The 27,529-nt window shown below is 36.2% G+C and overlaps 1 protein-coding gene across 4 annotated transcripts in view; it reads right to left on the reverse strand.

Moving 5' to 3' along the window:
* Positions 1 to 27,529, reverse strand: part of Usp24 (ubiquitin specific peptidase 24) — a 134,270-nt gene that overhangs the window by 38,161 nt on the left and 68,580 nt on the right. For 3 of the 4 annotated variants that reach the window (XM_058581498.1, XM_046451068.2, XM_058581497.1), the window contains 12 exons: positions 27,273 to 27,428; positions 25,133 to 25,230; positions 23,116 to 23,211; positions 22,770 to 22,998; positions 21,756 to 21,915; positions 20,194 to 20,349; positions 17,967 to 18,037; positions 16,921 to 17,081; positions 7,017 to 7,078; positions 4,551 to 4,742; positions 3,468 to 3,585; positions 1,131 to 1,275 (listed from right to left, as the gene is read on the reverse strand). In XM_058581498.1, the coding sequence (XP_058437481.1) occupies positions 1,131 to 1,275; positions 3,468 to 3,585; positions 4,551 to 4,742; positions 7,017 to 7,078; positions 16,921 to 17,081; positions 17,967 to 18,037; positions 20,194 to 20,349; positions 21,756 to 21,915; positions 22,770 to 22,998; positions 23,116 to 23,211; positions 25,133 to 25,230; positions 27,273 to 27,428 (1,644 nt within the window). The remainder of the gene's footprint in view (positions 1 to 1,130; positions 1,276 to 3,467; positions 3,586 to 4,550; positions 4,743 to 7,016; positions 7,079 to 16,920; positions 17,082 to 17,966; positions 18,038 to 20,193; positions 20,350 to 21,755; positions 21,916 to 22,769; positions 22,999 to 23,115; positions 23,212 to 25,132; positions 25,231 to 27,272; positions 27,429 to 27,529) is intronic. The other variant, XM_058581499.1, reaches the window with a different exon arrangement.

Below are 27,529 nucleotides of genomic sequence, written 5' to 3' on the forward strand. Positions count from 1 at the left end.
ATTCACTTGATTACCATTCAACAAATATTAATTAGGGGCCTAACATGTACTATGTACGTGCCAGGGATGGAACAGAGAATAGAAATGTATGTGGTCCCTAATGGCAAAGAGTTTACAGCCTAGTAGGACAGATTATATGGTATTAGTCAAGCAAATATACTAAGTATATGTTAGCAACTGAGGTGGTACTCTGAAAAAAAGGAACAGGATTTTATGACATGTTTACCATAAGGAATTCTGCAGCGTGGATGGTCAAGGAAGGCTCATATTCATTCCTTTCCTTTTACAGAAAGTCACAGTCTTCTATTAAACAACTTCTAATAAGCATATATTCAAAGAGAAAGCAAAGGCTGCTTTAAAAGTGTCTTCTCACTCCTGGTCTAGTATTCCAGTGCACCTACAACTTATTTCCCTCTTGTAGATCCCAACATATGCTAAGCTGTTTTGTGGCTTAGCTTTTCTCCTGTTCTCACTGCTGAAATAAATGACTATCCCACCTTGCTTCAATTGGCTTGCTTGTCTTTGAGGCTCTACTTACAGTGTCATCATCTCCAAGAAGCTTTCTAAGATACCATCACTAGTGGGTAAGTGTCTTTCAATGTTAGAGCATATAGGACAAACACCTCTTACACTGTATCACAAACCATTGAAATGGTTTGCTTATAGGTGTTCTCTTCCACTATATAAACTGACCTTCTTGAGGTCTGGAACATTTTTGTTTTTAAGCTCCAAAAATTTAATACACCTCTTAGTGTAAGCTAAAGTCCATAAATCTTTCTGAATTTAACTGAACACAGACTGTGCTAAGATGGAGTCAATGTTCGTCTGACTTTGTATCTCTAGTGCCTGGCATAAAGTTACTCAAAAAATAGGCTGGAACATAATAGGCAGAGAATAATTATGAGCCAACTTGGAAATGCCTCTCCTTTTTAAAAAGGACTCCACTTCATAATATACTGTAGTGTATCAATGTGATAACACAGTTTGTAGTTGATTTAAATATGTGAACACAGCAAAAGAATAATACTGACTTTCTTTGGGCTTAGAAGAATACAAATGTGGTTTTAAAATTCTACGTTTAAGAAATCATTATGAAAAAAATAAAGTGTCTGACAGTCTAGAAAACTCACATCAAACTCCTTGGTAAGAGCAGGGTCAGGTTGATGATGCATAGAAAGTAGTTCTTTTGTAATAATTTGAAGGTTTGAAGGTGAACTATCAGCCAACATTACAAGGACTTCATAGGCTGCCAATCGGCTATTCACCGTACTACACCTAAAAACAAAAGATACAAATCATTTTCAACAATGAATACTTTACTCACACTCCTAATTATACTAAAACAACATCTGAAATGAAAGTATAAGAGTGCAATTCCTCATACATAGTTAAGTCAGAAATCTAGTAATCCAGAAGCCATGAAAACTGGAAAAATTAATATGGCTTAGAGCTAAATATTTTCCTGGCCTGATGATAAAATAGCAAAATCTGTCACTTATGACTTGAGAGTCTTCTTCTATAAGGAATGGACCAGCAAGAATGGAGTTGGAGAACTGTGTAATAAACACAACAAAGAGTTGCCATCTTTCAATAAAAGTAGGGAGAAAGAAATATTTTTTTGTAGCTATCTTTCTGAGCAAGTAGCAGAAAAAGAAAGCTATGAAAATCAGAATAGAGACCCACTAACATTCTGTGTGCCTGAGGATCAAAAATTCTTCCAAGGACACTAATCAACTTTCTACTTTGCTGGGGAAAAAAAAAAAGGTATACAGAAATATATAAATTGCCAAGTCTGTGTATTTAAAATGACAGAAAAGATAACTGTAAAGCATCCAGACTTCCAGATTGCCTGCCTTTGGGAATGGATAGTAATTTCTCACTGTGATCTACGCCAAACTTGCATTACTGAGGAGATCACAGATTATGAAGGATACACAGAAAAGAGGACATGTGACCTCTGAGTGAAACCACTTGAGAAGTGTAAGAGGAGTCAAGGCAGGGTTGTGGGGCTCTTAGATCAGCACTGTCCTTTGTTTCTTATATAGAAACTAATGGGTTGAAAAGAACAAGTAAGAAATGAACAGGGAGGCACATTACACATGAGCTACACACCAAGAAGCTGCTGTTGTTACAGTAATATAAGAATAGCACGGCTTCTGAAAAGATCTTATGTATTTTAAATCTCTCTTTCTTTTCCTTTAAGCTTTTGTGGGAAAAGTCTGGGAGTGATTGTGATAAATACCATTTAGTACACTGGGGAGGGATGAAACAAAATGTTCCTTTTCCAGTCAAGGTACTGTGTATGATTAAAAAAAAAAATACTCCTTGTTGATAGAGGTATCACTTTTAATAAAAAGAAAGTATTAAAAAATACTCATTGTTGATGGAGGGGAAGATTTCTCAATAAAAAATTAAAAAAAAAATTCATTAAAACTGCTAAGATTTACTTTTTTTGTGTGTTTACTGAAAATCAAAATACTCATGTATTTCTGATGTTTAAAAAATTCCATAAACCTGGCACTAAATCTTCCAAAACAAGACTGAAGCAAGAACAAGAATGGGAGTCACACCATTAAGGACAAGCCAAGAGTTCTAATGAAGACACCCCCAACCAAAACCAGACTTTGCTAATAAGGATTCTCTAGCTACAAAAAATGTTTATACATGATAAATTATCTCGTAAGATTCCGTAAAATATTGCTTATTATGTCTTTTCCATATCAATAACCACTGAAGCTGTATACAAATTTTTTTCACTGTAAATACCAAATCCTCAGTTTCTTCAAGATTCCTAAATTAACTCTGGTTTTCATATTCTTGAAATAGTAAGTTTGATTCAGAGCAAATGAGATGGCAGATTGTAGCTGCCTCTTCTTCCTATCTCCAAGAGTGTAAATATCACTCAAGTAGGGTCAACAGTACAAAGGGATTTTCCAATTTTCTACTCAAATACAAAATTTGATTCCAAAGTTACAACTGTAATAAATCACTAGCCATTGCAGTTACCAGAACAGTCAATCCTCAGCAAACAACAGGTTCATGCACCACAGCACTTATCCTTTGCTCCTAAAAACTTGTGAACACTTTATTTCTCTTTTTTCTTTTGGTTCTGGAATTTAACCCAGAGTCTCATGCACATTAAGCTTGAGCTCTACCAGTTAGCCACACTCCAGACCTTAACAATCTTCATTTCTCTTGGAATTTGTTCTGGACTTAGTTAGCCACATTATTATTATTTACTCTTCCACTTTGATGATGGTAATGGTACCGGCACTTGCTCTGTGCCTTCTATGTTACAATAGGCTTTACACTAAGCTCCTTTACATGCATTTCTTTACAGAGTGAATAATACATGACACACAAACTCACAATATGGAAAACAAAGTCCAACTTAAGGAAATATTTTTGGACTAAAGTTTCAAATTAGAATTTTTACCAAAACTGAACACAACGTGCATTTTCCATACTTTGGATGAAAGTCCTGTTGACTGATGGCGGCACTGCCAGCTGGAGAATGACTATTTAAAATAATTCTAGAAGCTCGGAAAAGGAAGTCATCTAACAATGGTTTAATGAGTGATGAACCTGGAATAGAGCATAATATTCATGTTGAGGATGAACACAAATTTTAATTCAAAGATCCTATTGCGCACTTTCCGATTAGAGCAGCAAAACACCCAAGGCCCCCCAATAGCAGTGCACCCAGTTTAATCGAACACTTATTTTTTGAGTGCTTACTATGCAACAAAGCCCTGTGGGGAGGAAAGGTTAGGGAAGGGGATACCACGGTAGACCAGAGAGGGTGCCCTCCCTTATGAGTCTACAATACAGTGAAAGGAGTCATGCTTACCCCTTAGAAACACATGTGCCAAGATTCCAAGAGCAGAAAAGTTGTGAGTGAACAATTCTTATTCTGGGAATAGGGGAATTTGCACAAGGGTTTATCAAACTTTTAAAATCTTACTCTTTAGGTAAAAACGATATGCCCTGCTTTTCCTGTTTAAGAATCACTCTTTTCTATGTATCCCTGGTAGCCAAGAAGATTATGTAGAGTTTAGTTTGCATTATGAAGTGGTCATTAATTTTTTTAAATATAATTTTACAACACAGGATATGCTTTTAAGATTACATATATACCCCAGGAGAATTTCATATATACCCCATCAATGGGGAGGCAGTGGTTGGGGGGTCACCTCTCCAGAGAAGAATCGAACTCACAGGTAGTAAAGTATAATAGATTATACATTATGAAGTACAAAACAGCAAAAAGAGACAAACTTTCTCTTTGAACTGTAATTTTTACTTGGTATTAAGAAGTTATGTGATCCCACCATTTGAACATGTTAAAATTTTTACATGGCATAATAAAACCAGTAAAATACACCTTAAGATTGTTAGCTACTAAAATTACAGACAATTTCTTACTTGTGAAGGGTCAATTTTCCACGGAACACTTAGCAACTATCTCATTGTTATAATTATAGACTACACTATGACAATAATGGAGAACTAAGGTATTCTGCCACATGATAAGATGAAGCAGTAATTACCAAGCATTTCCTTTTCTGCACCACAGAGTGAAAGAAGGGTCTTAATGAGCCGCAAGTGTCCTGCCAATAAGATGTTGTCTGCTTCACTGGTCTCACATTCAGCTGTGCGATTAGGTTCAAAGTTATCCAGCCATGTAATCTCATCTTCAAGCATGGTAGCTGGGCTTATTCGTAACTGCTCCATTTCTGAAGCTAAGAAGGAAAGAAAATTTTACAAAGAGGAAGAATTTCCCTTTGTGGAGTCAAAATCCTGAATTAAAGTAAGCAGTCAAGTCCTAATCTTTCACTTCACAGATCTCAAAAAGCATGTCACTAATAAAGGGCAGGTTAATAGTTGCTTCCCACAAGGAGCCTGAAAATTCCACCTTCATAAGCAAAACTCTTGTGAAATGCCTCCTCTGCACAGGCCACCATACTACACGCTGAGGCTGAGACGGGGGAGACCATCCTTGCTCTGAAGAAGCTCCTGGCTTAGGGAACAAAAGCCTTCTGGAGAAGGCAGGGATGGAAGGATACAGGGGAACCAAGGCTCCTGTGGTGTTTTCCAAAACAAAGGAGGGAGGAGTTCTGCAAAGGAGGAGGAGGTCAAGATCAGATTAGCGTGAGCAGAGGTTTCTAAACAATAAGCCCAACTCCTCAGAACAGTCTTTCATATTTAGCATCTGACTTTCTGGGCCAAACAAGGACTTACAGCAAAATTACATTCAGACAGTTGGGATGAGGAGAAGAAGAGTGATTATCTTCTACTACAGTGACAAGCAAGCAGGGTACCTGTAGGTTTGTGAAGAGGGATACTTTAGGGTTAGTTAGACCTGGTCTGGCTCCAGATGCGAACCTAATCTCTACCACCCTGCTTCCCTAGTTAGGCAATGAGGCCAACACCTCCACCACCGGGTGCTAGGTGTAAAGGGTATTAGTGTAGGCCCTGACTTAGAAAAAAGTACCCCCAAATCAGACAATATTCTTTGTTTCAAGACATACTGCATGAGAATTAATTCTGTCTGCGCCTTAAGACCTCATAAGAGATCCTGGATCCTTCATTTACTATTCAACAATGCAGGGAAGGTCTACCTTAACAATTTATTCATTTCATTTGAAAGTTGCATGTGTATAGCCAACTCATGAATTCAGTTTTCAAAAAGCAGAGAGCAAAACCTTGATGGCCGCTGCCCAAATTTAACTGGAAGCTTGGTGGAAAAACACACTGAGCTAGGTGGTTAGATGAATACATAGTCCATCCACTTTCCAGACATGACCAATCCCACCCTGAATCAAAACACAGCCAAACTCCACTCACTACCTTAGTTTCCATAAAATCAACCTCTCTGTATTGCTCAAAGTTTCTGAGACAGACTCAGGACCCAGGAAGAAATCTGCCTTAGGAGATGTCACTGAGGATTATTAGTCACTGGATCTTCATGTGCCTATTACATAAAGATCTTTGTATGAAACTTCTTTTAGAATAAAGTGATGGAAAAAATTTGCTTCTTTTGAGGACCCATTCTCTTTCTTCTTGGGTATCAAGAATAACTAACTGTACACTGTTTCCTTTTTACCTTTGGCCCACAGGAATCTCACAACCAAATTGACTGTGTGGGGATTTACAGTCTATATACACATAAAATGTTTTTTCATCCAGGCCTTAACTTTCTTTTGAAATTAATATTTTTTGATTACCAGGATTTTTTTTTTTTTTCTTTTTTAAACCCAGGGACTCCACACATGCTAGGCAAGTGCTCTATCATTCAGCTATACCCCCAGGACTTTTAACATTTTATTTTGAGGCAGCGTCTTACTAAGTTTCCCAGGCTGGCCTCGAACTTGTGAGCCTTCTGCTTAGGACTTTCCAGTAGCTGGGATTATACAAGCATTCACCACTGTGCCCAGTCATCCTAATTTTTACTTATTTCCTGTACACTGAAGCAATTTATTTGCATAAAGGGTGGGGAATAAACTAATAACTTCTTGATTTGAGCAATTAAATTTTACATAAAGTACTCCAACATACTCTTGCATTATTAAAAGGTAAGTACAGATAATTAAAATCTTAACACTCTTAACAAGAGAATTCTTAACAATGACACTTTAATCATTTAATTAATTTCTATCACTATCAACATGCTTCTCTTAGATTTCCTCTTTCCTTCAATGATCAACCTTCAAAACTGTCAGAATAGATTATACTAGAGAGAAAGGCTCTTCATCATAGTTCCATGTTGGTACAATTAAAATATAAGTCTTTAACAATTTTTAAATTAACAAATCTTCTCAACACATTAAATTAATAGTTGGGACTGTACTGACAGAGAGCTCACTGGCTTACATGCTATTTGCAGGAAATCATTTCATTTCAAACAAAGATTATAATCACATTTGCACCCGACATTGCTAAAGCAGATTAAAAATGTCTACTCTGGCTTTCTCTTCTACTTCCCCACCCCAAATCAAAGTTAGATGTTTACTTACTTGTTAGATCATCTAATAACTGGCACCTCAAATCAAAATACTCCATACACTGAGATAACAGTCTAAAAAATAGATAGGTTTCAGTTACTAAAAATAGGCTGTTTACAAAATAAAAAGCATTTTTCCTTGTAAAAACAAGTTCATAAAACAATTAAGATAATTTTCCTAATTATAAAGTAACTGCTTTTACATCAGTGCATTTTAACATGGAGCATATTAATGATTTTGCTAATAATGACACAGTAAAGGAATAATAGTGTAGAGAGGGAATTTTTAATAAACATGGTTTTAAATGATTTAAGTACTGACTGCATTTGTTCATTCAATTATCAACTAATATCTGTTAAGCACTTTTTAAAGGGGACATTGAACAAAAGAACAAGGGGGACAGATAGCAAATAAAAAATATATACATGTCAAGTGGTGACAAGCACTAAGAAGAAAAATAAAGGACAGTAAAATAAAGAGGCATTTCTTTAATGTGGGAGTGCTTTTTCTGTAGTTATAGTGGTTAAAAGCTCAGGTTTTAGAATCAGATGCTGGTTTTAATCCTGCTTATACTATTTACACCTCAGGTGTCCAAAGACAACTGATTTAAATTTTAACTCTTTTTTAATTTCTAAAGTGCTTATGATAGTACAATTTATACATACATACACATGTTTATATTTACTGGTGTGTATATATACACACACACACACACACACGTTATGTTTATGTATAGACATACATTTGTATGTTTATGTATAGACATATATTTCTGTGTGTGTGTGTATAGACATATATTTGTGTGTGTGTATAAAAAGACTTATTATAGTTAGCTATTAGGTATCCCCCAAAAGCTCCTGTGTGAAACAATGCAAAAAAAAAAAAAAAAAATTTAGAGACAAAATGATTGGGTTCTGAGCCTTAACCTAATCAGTGTGTTAATCCCCCTAATATGGATTAACTAAGTGGTAACTGTGGGTAGGTAGGGTGTAGCTAGAGGAGGCAGGGTGATGGAGGCATGCCCTTGGGTTTTATTTTTTGTCCATGAGGAATCTCTCTCTTTCTCTGCTTTCTGGTGATATCCTGAGATGCTTTCTTCTTCTACCACACTGTTCTGCCTCACCTTGGGCCCAGAGCAATGGAGTCAGCCATCTACGAACTTCTGAAGCCATGAAAACTAAATAAACTTTTTCTGCTCTAAAATTGTTCTTGTCAGCTCTTTTGTTCACAGCAAAAAAAAGCTTACTAAAATTAGGCTCAAGCTTGTATTAATGATTAAAATATATAATGAACCAAAAATTATGTTTAAAAAAATAGAGATAATAAAAACAGACAAATTCATTTGGCCATTCTGAGAACTGAAAGGTAAATATATGAAAAGAATTTAGTAAGCTGTGTGGCATGTCGTTAGCCCATGGTAACTGCTAATTAAATACATTAAAAAAGATGCGAGGCACAGTTTTCAAAATTTTACCAAATCTAATCAATGCATTTTTAAGAGATTCTTTGATATATATTAAAAATCTAATCTAATCTAACACTTTTTGCTTTTTCCCCCCAAATAAACTGATTCATAACAAGGATAAGATCAATAACTTCTAAAAAATGATTCAAACATTTCAATTCAAAAAAACCCAGTTTTTAAAATAAAAGCATTTTTATATCTTTTAATTCAGATGTCTCTTGGGAAAAAACACTATTAAAGATTTATTTTTCAATACTAGAATCATACAATTTATGTCTAATTCAGGTTAAATGTTGATGTCAACTATAAAGTAATTTTAAGTTTTGGCTAAAATTTTAGCATTAACCATAATGACTTTACCCAACAAACCAAAATCCTGACTTCTTCCTATTTATACATCTGGAACATAAAAAACCAAAGGTCAAATGCTTCAAAATATTATGTTGAAGCTCTGACCAGGAATTCTCATATATTAAAAAGTATATGAAAACATAACAAATGTTGATACACTCTCTTAATCATGTAATGAAGACTTGCAAACAGACAAAATTATAATTCAATTCAAGGAATATCTGTAGATTACACACCTTTTATCTAGAATATACAGGCAGTAAGAAAAGCTAAGGATGAATCAAATAATCACCAAGGAATTAGAAGATATCTTGGAACAAATGAAAAATACAACATACCAAAAGTTGGGGGATACATCAAAAGCAGTGGAATAAAAGGAAAATTTACATCTATAAATGCTTACATTAAGAAACCAGAAAGATATCACATCAACAACTTGGAACTAGAAAGATGAAATGAACAAATTCTTAGAAACTTATCAAAACTGAATCAGAATGAAATAGGAAATCCGAATAGCCCTGTAATTAGCAAGGTGATAACTGGTAATCAAAAAGCTACCCAAAAAGAAAAGTACAGAACAAGATGGTTTTGTTGATGATTCTACCAAACACTAAAGAATATGAGTCCTTCTCACACTCTTCCAAAACACTACCTCCTATGAGGTAAGCATTACCCTAATATCAAAACCAAAGGATCTTCCAGAAAATTACAGAATTATGTCCCTTATAAATGCTTATGCAAAAATCCTCAAGAACATAAACATACTAGTGACCCAAATTTAGCAGTACATTTAAAGCATTAATTATCAGGAACAGGTAGGACTGATACTTGGAATGCTAGGATGACTGAATATATGAAAAATGATTTTAATACCACATTAACACAAAGAAATGGGGGAAACAAGCCCATATGATCATCTCAAATTGATGCAAAAAAAGCATCTGACAAAATTTAATGCTTTTTGCTATAAAAACTATCTCACCATAATAAAGGCCATATATGAAAAATTCACAGCTAACATCGTACTCAATGGTGAAAGAAAGGTTTTCTTTCTTCCTTAAGAGAACAAGGATGATCACTTACTTTGACCACTTCTGTTCACTGGAGTATAAAAGGTCTAGCTAGAGAAATCAGGCAGGAAACAAAAGGAATACAATTTGGAAAGGAGGAACTAGAATAATCTATTTGCTGATGATGCAATCTTGTATAAAATGAAAACCTAAAGATTCCACAAAAAACCTGTTAAAACTAATAAATATATTCAGCAAAGTTATAGTATACAAAAATCAGTTGCATTTCTTGCACTGTCAATGAACACACTGAAAAAGAAAACAATTACATTTACAATAGTGTTGAGAAGAATAAGTCATCATTTTAACCAAGGAAATTAAACACTAAAGCAAAAACTACAAAAAAAAAAAACCAAAAACCAAAAAAACCAAAAAACTGCTGGAAAGAAATTAAAGATGACATAATTAGAATGATGTCCTAGTTCATGAATTAAAGACTAAATTGTGTTAAGATGTCTATACAAAGTCATCTACAGATTCAATGATATCCCTATCAAAATCTCAACAATATTTGCTGAAATAAAAAAAACAAATCCAAGATGGCATGCTGGAGGGAGGCTACATTCTGTGTCACTCCATGACCCAGGATTCAAGTAGTGGGAACACTGTTTGTCAAGAGTTATTAGAGGATTCCCCCAAGAGATGCTCCTGGGCAGGAATCCCGGCTGCCATGCCTACACAGGTCCCTAGGTCTTAGCTTCAGCACAGGACTCCCGGCCGCTTGCCCATGCAAGACCTAAGGCTACCACTTCTGAGTGGAACCCTATCTACCAATATGGAGCTCCTGGTTGCCTCTATCTTGGGACTATCTTGCAACTATTGACATAGTCTCTTACACACAATAGCCTGCACCTGGGGACACTGGACAGGGTCTGGAGACAGCTACTAGTCACAACACAGGATGCCACAGAGCTGCATCTCTGAACACACTGCCCAACATACCACCTGGCCCAATACCCCATCTCATAAGATATCTGCCTCCATCTTGGGACACCGCTGATGCCATCTTTAGTTGGGGTACCTACCAGTTTGGGACACCAACTGGGGCCTAGAAGCAATATCAATATCAAGCAATACCAATAGTCCCCAACTCCTCCCTCTTTCCTGCACCTACTAACTCGGCACAGTGCTTGCGGCTATGCGGCCGGTCTGTAGCTCACAAAACTTGGTCTTGAACTGCCCAATACCAAACAGCTCTCCATGACAGGTGTGCAGCCCCCAGAACACAGCTCACAAGACCTCCGGAGAGACAGGTTCCTGATTGGGACGTAGAAAGGGAGGAGGTGAGTGAGATACAGTTTAGAGACTAAATTAGAGATCAGGAATTGTGAAGTCTACAGGCGATATAAGGAGATAAGATCAGGCACCCACACCACATGATCAGGCCACAAAGGAGATCCTTGGGGTGCAGTCTCCCATCAGGCACCAACAAGTGCTATATCCTACCTCCAGAAGCTCCACCCCCAAGACCAACCCTCCCACCCCCTAATAACCTTCACCATCCTGAGGGTAAAAAATACTAGCAAACAACAGACAACCACACCTACTGGATGAGAAGGGAAGCAGCAAAGATACTGATCTCCAATGAAAACAATCTTTGTATTTTTGAGAATATTTTTTTCTTTTTCTTCTCTCTCTCTTCTCCCACCCTCACATCCCCAACATTTGTGAAACCAGGTACTTTTCATAAACTAGGCTACTGAGGACTGGGCTGTCTGAATAGTATATTATAGTTGTGTTGTATATTTCTTTTAAAATTTTAAATTTCCTTAATTTTTATGTTTGTTTCTTTTTTGTACTCTTCCGTCTTCCCACTTACTTGTCTCCCCAAAATCACTTTCTCTCTTTTCTCCTGCTACTAGCCAACTTCTTTAGATTCCTCTTTCATACTTCCTAAGATGTAATAACTCTACATCCTTACCTCCTACCTCCTTAACATCTCATCCTACACCCCACCCCCAGTTCTCTCTTTGTCCACCATCAGAAACTGTAGACCTTTTTGCAAACCTACTATTATTGTAGATAATAACTGAACTCACCATTTCTGAATATTGTGACAAAACCGTAAATGTCTTAATAGCAGCTATTTGATTCAAGGCTGTACATTGTTTGTATTGGGATCGTTAATATTGTTCTCCCCTTTAAAGCAGAGGTATTGGAACCCTACAGGGACACTATAAGCCTATAGGGTAAAAACTGTAACACCTTGGATCTGCAGTGCTGGAAGGGAAGACACATGAACAACATAAAAAAACAAGGAAAGAAAGTGCCCCAAACAAACCAAGATACTACATTATTAGAATCCATGGCCAGCACAGTAGAAGAAATGACGGAGAAGGAGTTCAGGCTGTATATAATTAAAATGTTCTGTGAATTAAAGGATGATATGAGAGTACAAATACAGGCAGCAAAAGGTCATTTCGATAAAGAGCTATATAAAGAAATACAGGAAGCAAAAGATTACTTCAATAAAGAGATAGAGGTTCTGAAAAAAACAAAACAAACAAAAAATCCCAAACAAACAAAACAGAACACAAATCCTTGAAATGAAGGAAACAATAAACTAAATTAAAAGCGCAATAGAAAGCATCACCAACAGATTAGATCACTTGGAAGACAGAACCTTAGATAATGAAGACAAAATATATAATGTTGAAAATAAAGTTGACCACACAGTGAAGATGGTAAGAAACCATGAACAAAACATTCAAGAACTATGAGATAACATAAAAAGAGCAAATTTAAGAATTATTGGGATAGAGGAAGGCATAGAGGTACAAACCAAAGAAATGAACAATCTATTCAATGAAATAATATCAGAAAATTTTCCAAACATGAACAATGAATGGGAAATCAAATACAAGAGGCTTACAGGACACCAAATGTACAAAATCACAACAGATCTACACCAAGGCACATTATAATGAAAATGCCTAACATACAGAATAAATAAAGAATTTTAAAAGCCATAAGAGAAAGGAATCAGATTACATATAGGGGGAAACCAATTAAGATCTCTGTAGATTTTTTTCAACCCAGACCCTGAAAAGTAAAAGATCCTGGAACAACATATACTAAGCTCTGAAAGAAAATGGATGCCGACCAAAAATCTTATATCCAAAAAATTAAGCTTTAGATTTGATGATGAAATAAAAACCTTTCATGATAAACAAAAATTAAAGGAACTTACAACTAGAAAGCCTGCACTACTGAACATCCTTGGCAAAATATTCCATGAGGAGGAAATTGAAAAAACAATGAAAATCAGCAAAGGGGGGGGGGTATTACACTAAAGGAAAAACCAATCAAAGGAGAAATCAAGTCAAATACCAAAAATAAACAAAAATGGCCAGAAATACAAATCATGTCTAAATAATAACTCTGAATGTTAATGGCTTAAATTCACCAATCAAAAGACATAGACTGGAAGATTTAAAAAAAAAAAAAAAAAGACCCAACAATATGCTGCCTTCAAGAGACTCCTAGAAAGAAACATACCACTTACATGGACTGTGAAAACAAGCAGGGGTTTCCATCCTCACATCAAATAAAGTAGACTTCAAGCCAAAGTTAATCAAAAGGGATAAAGAAGGACATTTCATACTGCTTAAAGGAACCATACATCAACAAGACATAATGATTATAAATATACATGCTCAAACAATGGAGCATCTATGTTCATCAAACAAACTCTTCTCAAGTTCAAGTGTCAAATAGACCACAGCACAATAATTTTGGGTGACTAACACACCTCTTTCACCACTGCATAGATCTTCCAAAGAAAAGCTGAACAAAGAAACTACAGAACTCAATAATACAATCAATATCTTACACTTAAATGACATATATAGAATACTTCATCCTTCAAGTAGTGAATACACTTTCTTCCCAGCAGCACATGGATCTTTCTCTAAAACAGACCATATATTATGCCACAAATCAACTATTAGCAAATACCAAAAATAGAGATACTACCCTACATTCTATCTTTCCATTCTTTCATAATGGAAAGAAATTAGAAATCAATGATTAAAAAAAAATAGAAGCTATTCCTACACCTGGAGACTAAATAATATGCTACTGATGAACAATGGATTGCAGAAGACATCAAAGAGGAGATTTAAAAATTCTTTGAGTTAAATGAGAACATAGATACGACATATCAAAATCTCTGAGACACTACGAAGGTAGTACTAAGAGGAAAGTTCATTACATGGAGTTCATTCTTTAAAAGAAGGAAAAGTCAACAAATAAATGGCCTAACACTACATCTCAAAACCCCAGAAAAAGAACAAATCAACACCAAAGCAGTAGAAGACAGGAAATAATTAAAATCAGAACTGAAATCAACGAAATTGAAACAAAACAAAGAATTGAAAAAAACTGACAAAACAAAAAGATGGTGCTTTGAAAAAGTAAATAAAATTGATAAACCCTTAGGCATGCTAATGAAGAGAAGGAGGGAGAAAACTCAAACTCAAATTACTAACATCCATGATGAAAAAGGAAATATCACGACGGACACTACAGAATTACAGAAGATAATTAGAACTTATTTTGAAAATTTGTACTCCAATAAAATAGAAAGTATTAAAGGCATCAACAAATTTCTAGTCATGATTTGCCCAAACTGAATCAGGATGATATACACAAGTTAAACAGATAAAGAATCATTTGATCATCTCAATAGATGCAGAAAAAGCATTTGAAAAAATACAGCACCCCTTCATGTACAAAACACTAGAAAAACTAAGGATAATGGAAACATATCTCAGGATTGTAAAAGCTATCTATGCTAGGCCCAAGGCCAACATCATTCTAAGTGGAAAAACACTGAAAGCATTCCCTCTAAAAACTGGAACAAGACAGGGATGCCCTCTTTTACCACTTGTATTTGACATACTTTTTGAAGATCTAGCCAGAGCAATTAGAGGGATGAAAGAAATTTAAAAAATGCTGACAGGAAAAGAAGAACTCAAAACTATTACTATTTTCTGACAACATAATTCTATACCTAAATGATCCAAAAAATTCCACCAGAAAACTTCTAAAACTAATTAATGAATTCAGCAAAGAAGCAAGACATAAAAATCAACACCCATAAATCAAAGGCATTTCTGTACATCAGTGACAAATCCTCTGAAAGAGAAACTAGAAAAATTACCCCATGTACCATAGCCTTAAAAAAAAAAAAAAAGACTTGGGAATCAATGAAAGAGGTCAAAGACCTCTACAATAAAAACTACATAATGCCAAAGAAATTTAAAAGACCTTAGAAGATGGAAAGATCTCCCTTGTTCTTGGATAGGCAGAATTAATACTGTCAAAATGACTATACTACCAAAAGCATTATACAGATTCAATGCAATCCCAATGACATTCCTCATAGAAATAAAAAAAGCAATCATGAAATTCATCTGGAAAAATAGGAGATCCAGAATAGCCAAAGCAATCCTTAGCAAGAAGAGTGAAACAGGTGGCATCACTATACAAGATCTTAAACTATACTACAATAGTAACAAAATGGCATGGTATTAGCGCCAAAATAGACTTGTAGACCAATGGTACAGAACAGAGGACATAGAGACAAACCCACATAAACATAGTTACCTCATACTAGACAAAGGTGCCAAAAACATATAGTGGAGAAAAGATAGCCTCTTCAACAGACAGTGCTGGGAAAACTGGAAGTCCATATGCAACAAAATGAAATTAAGCCCCTATCTGTCACCTTGCACAAAACTCAACTCAAAGTGGATCAAGGACCTAGGAATTAGACCAGAGATCCTGTGCCTAATAGAAGAAAAAGTAGACCAAATCTTCATTAGGTCCCAACTTCCTTAACAAGACTCCTATAGCGCAAGACATAAAATCAAGAATCAATAAGTGGGATGTATGCAAACTTAAGAGACTCTTCTCAGCAAAGGAAACACTCAGTGAGGTGAAGAGAGAGCCTACAGCATGGGAGCAAATTTTATGCACATCAGATAGAGCACTAATCTCTAGGGTATACAAAGAACTCAAAAATCTTAACACCAAAAAAACAACCCAATCAATAAATGGGCCAAGGAACTGAACAGACACTTCTCAGAAGATGATGTACCATCAATCAACAAACATATGAAAAAATGTTCAACATCTCTAGCAATTAGAGAAATGCAAATCAAAACTGCTCTAAGATTTCATCTCACTCCAGTCAGAATGGCAGCTATTAAGTACACAAACAACAAGAAGTGTTGGCAAGGGTGTGGGGAAAAAGGGTTTACATTGCCCTAATGCCTCTTTTCTTTCAGGGCTCTAATTATAAAATATATGTACAATGAAAGTAGACACTGATTTCACAAATCTCCATATTTTACAAGCCCAATGGCAGGGGTTCACTGATAAAGCTGAGGTGAATAAAGTGGCATAAGCTTGAAGTCAACGTGGACCTTCTACTTCCTTTCCTGGGACCAGATGAAGGAAATAGCCTCAATCATTGCAGGCCAGCCTGCAGAGGGAAGATGGGACAGGCAGAACAGACCTACCTAAGTAACCTTATGAACATTAACACAAACTTTCTTACATGCTTAGGCACATATAAAGCCAAGATAGAAAGCTAGCAGGATACCCCAGCTACCTTTAGTCATGGGGCCATAAAGGATCTGAGCCAAGAAATTGAGGTGCAGGGTATAGGACCAGTGTGACCTTCACACAGTGACCTGGTTTAAACAACTTTAGTCACACAAACCAGGTGACACCTCTTTTTCTCTGAGATGGGTAGACCAAATAGGATGGGCTGGGAGTTGGGGGTGATGAAGGAGAAAGCCATACGGTATTTAATTATCCTGTCCTGCATGGGAAGAAAAACACAAGTGCCCCCCTTTGGGAACGTATGTCAGAAGAAGAAAGGAGACGTTCTTTCGTTATCTCATTATGCACTATAAATTTTAGGGGAGATATATACATATATATATATATATATATAAATATATATAAAATTCATCCACTGTTTTTGGTTAATATGAGATTTTTCATCTTTATTACATACCTCTGATTGACTCCTCTCATAATGCTAGTCGGGGACCAAAGAGGCAGCTGAGCTGTGAGAATGACACCTAGAAGAAATTGATTTGGCTTCTGCACATCTGGATGAGCTGAAGTGTCTGTCTGACTAAGAGTGTACAGTTGATCACAGGCAACCCGGCGGATCTGAAATCATGTGATTAGTGGCAAAGGACATGTCAGACAACATTTAAAGACTGCTTAAAAAGTGATTCCTCCTAAGTCCACACTATTTATTCATTCATGTTACTGAAAATACTAGAGTAAGATATCCATGTTTTAATTTTTTTTTTTAAGTATTTGTTTTTTAGTTGTGGTTAGACCCAACACCTTTATTTCACTAATTTATTTTTTTATGTGGTGCTGAGGATTGAACCCAGGGTCTCGCACATGCGAGGCGAGTGCTCTATTGCTGAGCCACAACCCCAGCCCCGCCATGTTTCAATTTTTAATAGTAAAGAATCCACTGAGTAAACAGGCTAATTATAAATGTGCTTTGGGAACTGATTCCCCAAATTATCCTACTATCTTCCTAGAACCAATAGGTTTAATTTAATGTAAACAAAAATACAAAAAAGAAAAACACAAAAACAAAAGCACAACTATTCTTCTTTAAGTGTTTAATTTTTGAAGTCATGTAAGAAAGTCAGAATTTTAACATCCAATGAAAGTTCATGGCTTGAAGGTGGTCTTCCTGATTTTGAACCACATATTGATGCTTAATGTCAGCTGCCCTTATAAATTATAGGTGCTGCACACTGGCTGTAACATTTTGGTTGTCATAAAAAAAACATTAATTATAATGCAAGTCTCAATTTCTAGTGGGACATGGAAGGGGTAGCAGAGAGGAGGGTGGTATAGTTCTAATAGTCACATTTCCTTCAGAGTGGTCTACCACTTTCCCTGTGAGGACTAAGTGCCATTCCCTTTGTATTCCCCAGTGTCAAGGTATCCATGACAGCCCCCACCCCCAAAAGAACAAAGTTCTTTCTTTCTTTCTTTTTTTAAATAAGGAATGCAAAAAATCCTTACTTCAGCACTTGGTGATCCAAGCAGAATATCGATGATAAAATCAGCAACACAGGGCAAGTTATAGAAAGATGCTAATGATAAGAATAAGGAAAATTAAGGGGGAAAAGGAACTAAATTAGTTAATGCATTTTCAAAAATTTTTTTAAATTTTGAGTAATTTCTTAAATGCAACTTAAGCAGAAATTCATCTCTTCTTTCTACATGTAATCAAAATTCAGGAACTTCTACAACTGCTTCCATGTCTGTTCATTTACCGTATAAATTTTTAAGGTACTCAAGGGAAAGAGCCATATTTTAGTAATCTTTGTATCTCAGTGTGCACACACCAGTTTAAGAATAAATGTCTCCTCTTGATAAACTATTAATACTGGTAACTATAAAATGTGCCAAAAATAAAATCACATATGATAAAAGACAAAAGTTTGCAGGGAAGTTATATTTTCAATTTTTTAAAATCTTGATTTGAAAATATTTCTAAAGAATTCTAAGAAAATCAAATTAAGCATATGGCATAGATTTTAATGACTTATATTTCTCACATATAAACATTCAAAAGCATTCTTGCTCAGAGAAAACCATTTTAGACACTACTTTAATTTTTCATAAATTTCTATCATTTTCTGTGTATTTATCTCAATTACCTTTATCCCTGGCATACCTAATTAAGTTTTATACAAAATACATACTGATCCCCAACTCTACAGAAGTGTGAAACTGGTAAGAATAGTCAAGACTAGGGCTTCTTTGTGTTGGTACCATGTTTAAAAGTACAGTTAAGATTTCATGCCAGAATATTTACGTATTGAGGGTCTACTGCACATCAGGCAGTATTTGGGTACTGAAGATTCAGCAGGGAACAAAATGCACAAAGGGTCTTCATGGAGCTTACAATCTAGTTGGAGGATGATGGCAATAAACATGATAATTATATGTTATAAAGAGATAAACGGTATAGAAAAAAAAAGGTTAGGGGTCAAGGCAGTGCTAGGGAAAGGGGAAGAGTATAATTTTTTTTTAAAAAAATGTTGTCAGGGAATGTCTCACCAAGATGAAATTAAAGCAAGGGCTTACAGGAGATGGGGAAAAGAGAACCATGTGCAGAGATGAGAAAGAACATACCAGAAAGAGGGAACAGCCAGTGTAAGAACCCTGAAGCAGGCAGGAAGGTGTCTTTGGTATTGGGGAAAAGTAAGGTACCCAAGGACTGAGGGGGAGAGCAGGAGAAGGTGAAAGAACAGAGTATCAGTGGGTAGACTGCAATGGACCTTGAAGTAAAGATCTGGCTTTTACTCTGGGTGAACTGAGAAGCCACTTGGAGGCTTTGAGAGAGGAGTGACATAGTATTAGGAGGTCTACCCTGGTTATTACAAGGACAGAAGCAAGGAGATTGGTTAGGCACTATTACAAGGCAAGTAAGAAGTGATGGCAGATCAGAAGAGCTTCAGTGAAGGTGGAGAAGGGGTGCAATCCAGGTATAGCTGGAAGGATGATAAGCCAACCAACGGAAACTAGGGTGTGAAAAAAGGCAATCAAGGGTGATTCCAAGGTTTGTGGTCAGAGGAACTAGCAGGGTAAAACTACCTTTATGTTGGGAAAATGCTTCAGTGATATGGGTATGATCAGTTCTGTTCTAGACAGAATGCTTAGGATGTCTATCTGCTATCCCAGTGGAGATGGCAGGGGAGTGGTTCAGGTCACAGATCCAAATTGAGGTGCTGATGGTTGTCATCATGTAGATGGAATTTATGGCTATGAAACTGGATGAGATTTCCAAAGAAATGAATGCTGACAAAGCATAAACAATGAAGGGCTCAGCCCTAAGTGCTAAAATGTTAAAGAATGGTTAGTGTTAGCTCAGTCCTCCAAAGCCAACAATAAAGATGAAAGGGAAAATATATTAAAAGTTTTGTAATTTGTAATAAGTCATTATCAGGGATTCATACGTAATCTTAATTACATAGTATATGAACTAGTAATTTGGGTTTTCTTAATTCCTCAGCTGGACAGTAAGCTCCAGAAGGGCAGACATACTGCCCATATAAAATCTTGCTCAATAAACACTTCTTCAGAATGAACTATTCTAGTACCATCCTTAACTGTTCCACATGCCAACTTTCCCCCTCCTTTCATTTCTATTAGTAGCACCTTGTCTATAAGCAAAGTAAACAATTTCTACTAGAATCCTGGCCTTTCCCTGAAAGAAATTAATCACAAAGAAGCCTCCTACCCAGCTGCTGGCTCCGAAGCTGCAGGCATGTAACAAGAAGAGACAAAGCCTCTCCAGCAATCAGTGAGTCTTTGGTGGACACAGACTGCTGTCGGACGCAGATTCCTGCATGCAGGGCTACAGGTTCTCCTTCACTTCCAGAGCTGCAATTGCTTCCTAAAAGTAGGCAAGCTCGAGTTTACTATGGATTCTATAGGAACTGTGCAATTTTAATATTCTTTGAATACATGATCCAGAATTCTCATGCGACATTAAATACATCAAGAGAGCACTTATGTCTAAACAGATTCAATCACCATATTTGAAACACCCTATTTTGTCTTAAAACACATTTGCAATAGTTCACAAGGCAAAACTGATTTCAGGTGATAGAAGTAAGAACAGTGCAATTTTGGAGCATGAGGGATACCTTCCTGTGATATTAAAAATGTTCCATATCTTGTAACTTGATCTTGAAGGATTACTCATACATGAAAATCCTAAAAATATTGTAAACTTAACATTTTTATATTTTATATTTTATTTGTATGTCATAAATTTATTTCTATTATTGAAGTATTTATAAACACATAAAGCAGAAAAAGCAAATAAAGCTAGGAAATAAAATTGTATTAAAAAAAAAAACAAAAACAACCCAACAGATGGCATCATATTAAAAAGCTTCTGCACAGCAAAGGAAACCAGAGCATGAAGAGAGAATCTACAGAATGAGAGAAAAACCTTTGCTACCTATTCTTCCAACAGACGATTAACATCCAGATTATATAAATAATTCAAAAACAAAATAAAACAAAACAAAATCCCCACCAAAAAAGCAACCCAAATAAATGGGCAAATGAACTAAATACACACTTTTCAAAACACAAAATACAGATGGCCAACAAATACAAGGAAAATATTCAATATCTTTTGCAAGTATAAAAATGTATATCAAAACTACTGAGATTTTATCTTACTCCAGTTAAAATGGTGGTCAAAGGTGGTTATGTTTTCTTTCACATGTGGAAACTAGGAGAGATAGGTAGGGAAAGGTAGGGAGTAACCTCATGAAAATAGAATGGAGACCAGCAGAGCAGAGAAGGAAATCAGAGAAGGGAGGAGGGAAGGGAAAGGGGAGGTCAATGATATTGACCAAACTACATTGTTATATTGTGTGCGTATACGAATATATAACAATGAACTCCATTATTGTGTGTGAATTGTAATGTACCAATTAAAAAATATGGGGGGTAAGCCCCCCCCACCAAAAAAAAAAAAAAAAAAAAAAACCCACCAAACCAAGGAAAGAACTGTTTTCCAGGTCAGAAAATTCTAGATGAATTTGTGTTACTATCACAATTTCTGGCCCTCTTGCATTTTTATACTCTATGTACTTACAAATGTCTTTTCTTCTGAAGAAAGCATGGCACATATAGTGCACAAATATTAAGCCTGCTCAATTTTTACTCATGCTCAAAAGCAAAAGGCTCTCTTTGTGACTCTTGACACCTCTACACATAGATGATTCTTACAGCTATTTCTTATTCAGTGTTCTAATTACTATTCCTTGTAAAAATCAGTACCTGAACTGCTGAGTCTGTTTCGAATTCCAGCAGGAAACAGAGAATTACTTTCTTTAATTGGCTGGCTACTCCCAACCAGGTCAAGTCGTCCTGCAGCAGCAGCCCATGACAATCTCATAAAACAAGCCACGGTAGAAGTGAAATCACTTACTTCCATAGTCTAAAGAAGTGTGGAAAGAGTGTTATTAGGAAAGGTAGTGCAGTACGAGCATATTCTACTGACTTGTATACCTTCTTACTGGCCTCGACTTTGTGAGACTCTTTTCCCTCTAACAGCATACAAGAAGACAGCCTTCTTCATGCTATCACTCTGTTCAGACTTTTAGTATCTGTTATTATAAAACAGAGCCTGCTCTTCAGGCTCTAGCTTCAAATGGCCTTCACCAATTTCCCCCCACCTCTTCTTTTTTCAAATTTTACTTTGAGACAGGGTCTAAGTTGCTGGGCTGGCCTCAAATTTGCAGTCCTCCTGCCTCAGTCTCCTAAGCAGCTGGGATTATAGGAATGCTGCTATGCCTAGCCCAATTTGGTTTTTACTATTTTCCTTTCCCACACGCTATGCTTTGGCCTCTGTAAACTATCACATGACCTGCTTTTGTCTTTAACTTTGCTCACACTCTCCCTTTTACTTAAACAGATCTCCTCTCTCCACCTCTCCAAATACTTCTCTCTCTCTCTCTCTCTCTTATATATATAAAATATATAAATATATAAAATCCCCATCTAGCCTGCAGGATTTAGCACACATGCTAAATCCAGAAAAAAATTACCCATGATGGCACAGATGAAGGAAATTATTCCACTATGAAGGCCCACAGAACACTCTGCTTTTACTACACTTGCTTTTACTACACTCTACCTTCCAAGTTATTTTTGCACTACTGGTCTCTTTCTTGACATAAATTCCTTGAAAGCAATATTCACATTTTAAACACTTCCATATCTACACGGTCCATCTTCTAGGCAGGGCCTTTAAGGATTAGGTGTTTAATACTTTTTGAATACACCACTCACTTGTATTGCAACTCGAGCAGCAGGGATGATTTCCTCAACTCTAATAGATGACCGATCCGATACTGACAACTGTCGGTAGGATGACTTTTCTGGGGTACCACATAAGGACATCTGTCTGCTTGTCTGCCGGCTGACATTTCGGAATGGGCGAGAAGAAAGTGCTTCTATGCCATCTTTGGTGAGGTCTTCATCTAATAATGTGGGCATTGTTTGTCCAACAAGTAAAAATCTTAAAAGGAAAAAGCTGGACTTATTCAAGGTCATTTAATATTAAAAATGATCTGATTTGGGAAGAAAAATAAAGTCAAGTATTGTCTTGTGAGACTAATACAATACATTTACATACCTTGCAAGTTGTAGACAGATGGAATAAACACCTTGCCTTGTCTCATAGTCCACTTCTGATGGAATGGAATCCCTCTGCATGACATTTACAACCAAACTTCAAAGAAAAGAAAAAAGGTAGTATATTAAAATTTCTATTTTTTTTTCATAGACAGTTTTTAAAATAATGAATGCAAAGGCTTATAAAAATTCTTAGTTACTAAGTTTCTACAAAAATTCTTACGTATAAATGAACAATGCATATTTCTACCCAATAGTTTCCTATGATAAATAAAACTCTCATGAATCCATCAAAATTAGACTCTTGATTTAGCCAGATACCCAAGACGCAGTGTTCAAATAGTTCTCATTCTCATGAATGGTCTGAGTTCCTGAACAATTGCTATTTTGGTACTAGTGGAACTATCAATTTAAAAATATATCTAGAATTGGTGTATTTGGTCAACATGTTTTCCAATATTCACTACACCCAAATACTAATGGTAAAGCTTCAAAATTCTCCCTGCCCACTCCTTCCCCTCTACCTTCTAATGTATCCTCAAATGATCAACCAGAGTGGTAATAGACCATGCTCCTCTACTACACAAAATCCAGCAATGGCTTCCTACAGGAAAAGAAAGCAGAGTCTGCAGAGTAGCCTGTAAGGTTCTATATACCCTGATCTCTGGCATCTGTGTAACTTAATGTTGTCTGCCTCACTCACTCAGCCCCAATTGCTCTGGACTCTACTGGCATCAGGTAGGTAAGGTCCCCATGCAAGGGGTGTGCCTTGGCTGCTCCTCTGGAGACCCCTCCCCTAAGGAGGCCTTATCCCTTCATCTCCTTCATGTCTTTATGAAGTTTTTCCTAACCCTCACTGCTAAAAATTATCACCCTCTACATCCCAGCTTCCTTCTTTTATTTCTTTCTACAGATCTTATTACCCCGATGTGTACTTTTACTTATTTGTTTGTTGTTTATCTCCCTCTCCAGAGTGCAAGTTTCATGGAGGCATGGATTTTGACTAACTTATTCACTGCTCTATTTCCTGGACATAAAACAATGCCTGCAATGTGAATTAACAAACAGATACAGATAAGCCAAAGTACAATACCTTTATTATCACAAACCTACAGAGGGCTGGGTAATTTGAAATGAATTTTTACTAAGAACACATTACTGTTGAATAAGCCCTTGTGTGCCAGTCCTTCTGCAATGCCTGGTTAGCCCACATTTCCCTGTTTCTCATGCCCTTTTATCTCCGCAAGGTTCTTGCTCAGCTTCCTTTCCTCACCAGACCACTACATAGGAATTCCTGCAGCCACTCTTTGCTCAAGCTTCAAGTTGGTCTTCATTCCTCGTCCAGAGGACCTTTATCTCTTATCCTTTGCTCAGGTCTTAGTGTAATAGGTGACACATCGTCATGTTTTCACTCACACTGCCCTCCACCCTGCCTTCTAGTACCCTTTCCCTCCTCTTCTATCAAGGAAATTTCTACTCATTTCACAATTCCCAGATCAAAGGTCACTTTGTGCAAAGCACTTCCTAACCTTATTAACCTAGAAAATTTAACCACTACTTTCTTGTTCTCCACCCCCCATAACTTTTTATATGCCTTTATTTTAATACTTATAAGATGGCCAGCTAGCTGTCACTCTTAAACCATGAGCCTCTCAAGGGCAGGGTTAATGTTTAATTTATCACTGCATCCTCAGCACTAATGCTTTGCACAGTATAGATTTATTGAGAATGAAATTCACCTTACTTCAAACAGATAAAAGACTCAAAAGAACCAGAGCCTCTGCATTTCTATTATTCTTAAGAATTTTCCCCACTACCAGTGGGGAAAGAGATGTGCTTCTGTACATTTTTCAAATAAATGAAAGTTTTAAAATGAATCAAAAATATTCTAAGAGACTTAAACATCATTTCTTCTGATAACTCTCATAATGCTTCACACAATACCTTGCAGGAATAAGCAAGGCTTTGCAGGGAAAATTAGCTATTACAACTGTACTCATTTTCTATAACTCACATACCTCAAACCTCCTGCTCTGAGGAAATTCTCACAGAAGGATTTAGCACAACTTCTTGCCATGTCATCATCAGCTGTTGGCATGAGTTTGGAGCTCAGAACCTAGAAACAGACAAACACAATTAACCATTCCAATATGTATGCAGAAATTACTAAGCAAAACATTCAGGGGACTGGGGTTATAGCTCAGATGGTAGAGCGTTTGCCTTGCATGTGTGAGGTACCGGGTTCAATCCTCAGCACCACACAAAAACAAATAAAGTAAAGGTATTGTGTCTGTCTACAACATAAAAACTATTTAAAAAAAAAGAAAAAAAAAAAAACATTCAGGCAAAATCTGTTTAAATGTCATATACTAGCTATCCCTTCAGAAGTACATGGGGGCTCATGTTTCACAAAACCACATTTTCCATTCTATTTAATTTGGAATAAAAATCTTTCTGTTGTGAAGAAAGCTAACACACTCTTCTTTACACGAAATAGGTAAATGTGACAATCTTAGGCCTTCATGCTTATATAAGAATAGATAACCCTGTGTCATGTGCTGGACAGGTACTTTAAAAAGCACATAAACCAAAGTTTTATGAAACAGCCCCGATGTTAAAGATGCAAGATGAGCTCCCTAATGACTCTAGTTCCTGTTCACTGAACGTCTCTAATGCCTAAGATGTGTATTTTATTTTAAAGGTGAGAGGACTAAGACCAGAGAAGTTAAGTGACCTCTTACTCAAAGCCACATGATTAGAATTCAAATCCAGATGCGTGGCACTCTAATACACAGGTCCCCACTCCAATTCTGCAATACGTACCCCCAGAAAGCTTAAATGAATGTTGTGGTAGGGCAGAGAAGAATTTTATACAAATAATCATACTACAATACAAGACAATAAACTCAGTTCACATTATAGTTTCCCTAGCTACAAACTGAAAAGACAGCAGACATTCTGAGGAGCCCATTTCCCAAAGAGCTACCTCAGTTTTCTCATCACCTAAAGGAGGATGATAATTATGATCACCAGAGAATTGTCTGAATTAAGTTGCAAGTTTAAGTTTAGTGCAAGTACCAGCATAAGTGCTCAGTAATCAATAGCTCATTCAACTGTTATGATTAAAGCATTTAAATCTTAAAATTTAAATCTCTTATTGCCTCAGTTTTAAACTAGATACAATTAAAGATATTTCTCTAGTCTTAAAAAATTTGCTTTTATGAACTTAGATTTCTAATGTAGGATTTTTTAAAAAAGATTTTGGGAAATGGGCTCCTCAGTCTCAGATGATGTACTGCGTAGACGGGAGCCCTCTGCTCTTCCTGAAATTACAGTTCTTTATCTACACACACACACTCCCCAGCTTAGTGGGCAAACATTTACTGAAGACGACAGGTTTCTTCAAAGGAATGTGTGTTTGGAATATCCACTTTGAAGTTTCCTGGTGGGCAAAAATAAGTTCACAAGCAAATTGCAGGAAATCAACCTTTTGGGTAACAGCAAAAGTGCTTTCTGAAGGGTTAGGCTTTCCAAATATTTGGTGTATCTAAAAGCAAAACACACCTATCAGAGCACTTCATACTTAACTGTGAAGTTTCAAAATTATACTGGAGATATTTCATTATTACAGTGTTTTGGTTCTGAGATGATGTAATCTAGGTGGCTGATGATAAGCTAGAGTTCACTGCTGGATCATTCTGTTTTTCTAGGTGCTCTCATTTAGATAGGAATATAAATTAATAAATATAGGATTAAAAGTAATTGCTTTTTCTAGTTCTTCTAAGGTTTTTAAGTCTTGAAATAATAATGTTAATGTGCTTCCTGATCAATTCCTCATTAATCTTGATTGATGTCAACAAATTACAATAGACTTAAAAATATTAGGATGTATTTAGTCAAGAAGGCTGAAGATAATTCATATCATATAGGTTTGCAAAGCTTCCAGAGGAAGGCAATGACCTATTTAACAAAAATATTTCTTATTATTTATTTAGATGGTGTTTTACAAGGGTAAAATGAAGATAGGTATAAATCAAAACAGTGAAAACTTTTTGCCTCCACAAACTAATCTTCAAACATTTCTTGCATCTGAAAGCATGAATCTATAAACCAAAATGGATCTGTCAAAATGAAATGAAAACAAATGAGGTTTCTTACTTCCAAGTTGTAAAGCACTCTGAAGGTGGACATTCCTGGAGCAAAAGATCGAAACAGACTTTCTAAGATTGAACTGGCACTTGGCTGATGCTGTTGTTTTGAAGAGAGGGATGGAGATTTTGAAGACTGAGAACTTGATTCAGACAACAATGTCTTCTAGTTTTAAAGAATTTGGGGGAAAAATACATGTTGTAAAGCACAAATTAAACATCTCAGTGCATATTCTAATATTTTTTCTCTTAATAGAAGGCAAATTA

Source organism: Marmota monax, unplaced genomic scaffold (genome assembly GCF_021218885.2).
Source record: "Marmota monax isolate L192 unplaced genomic scaffold, Marmota_monax_Labrador192_F-V1.1 WCK01_AAM20220418_F8-fsc00023, whole genome shotgun sequence".
Classification (NCBI taxonomy): domain Eukaryota; kingdom Metazoa; phylum Chordata; class Mammalia; order Rodentia; family Sciuridae; genus Marmota; species Marmota monax.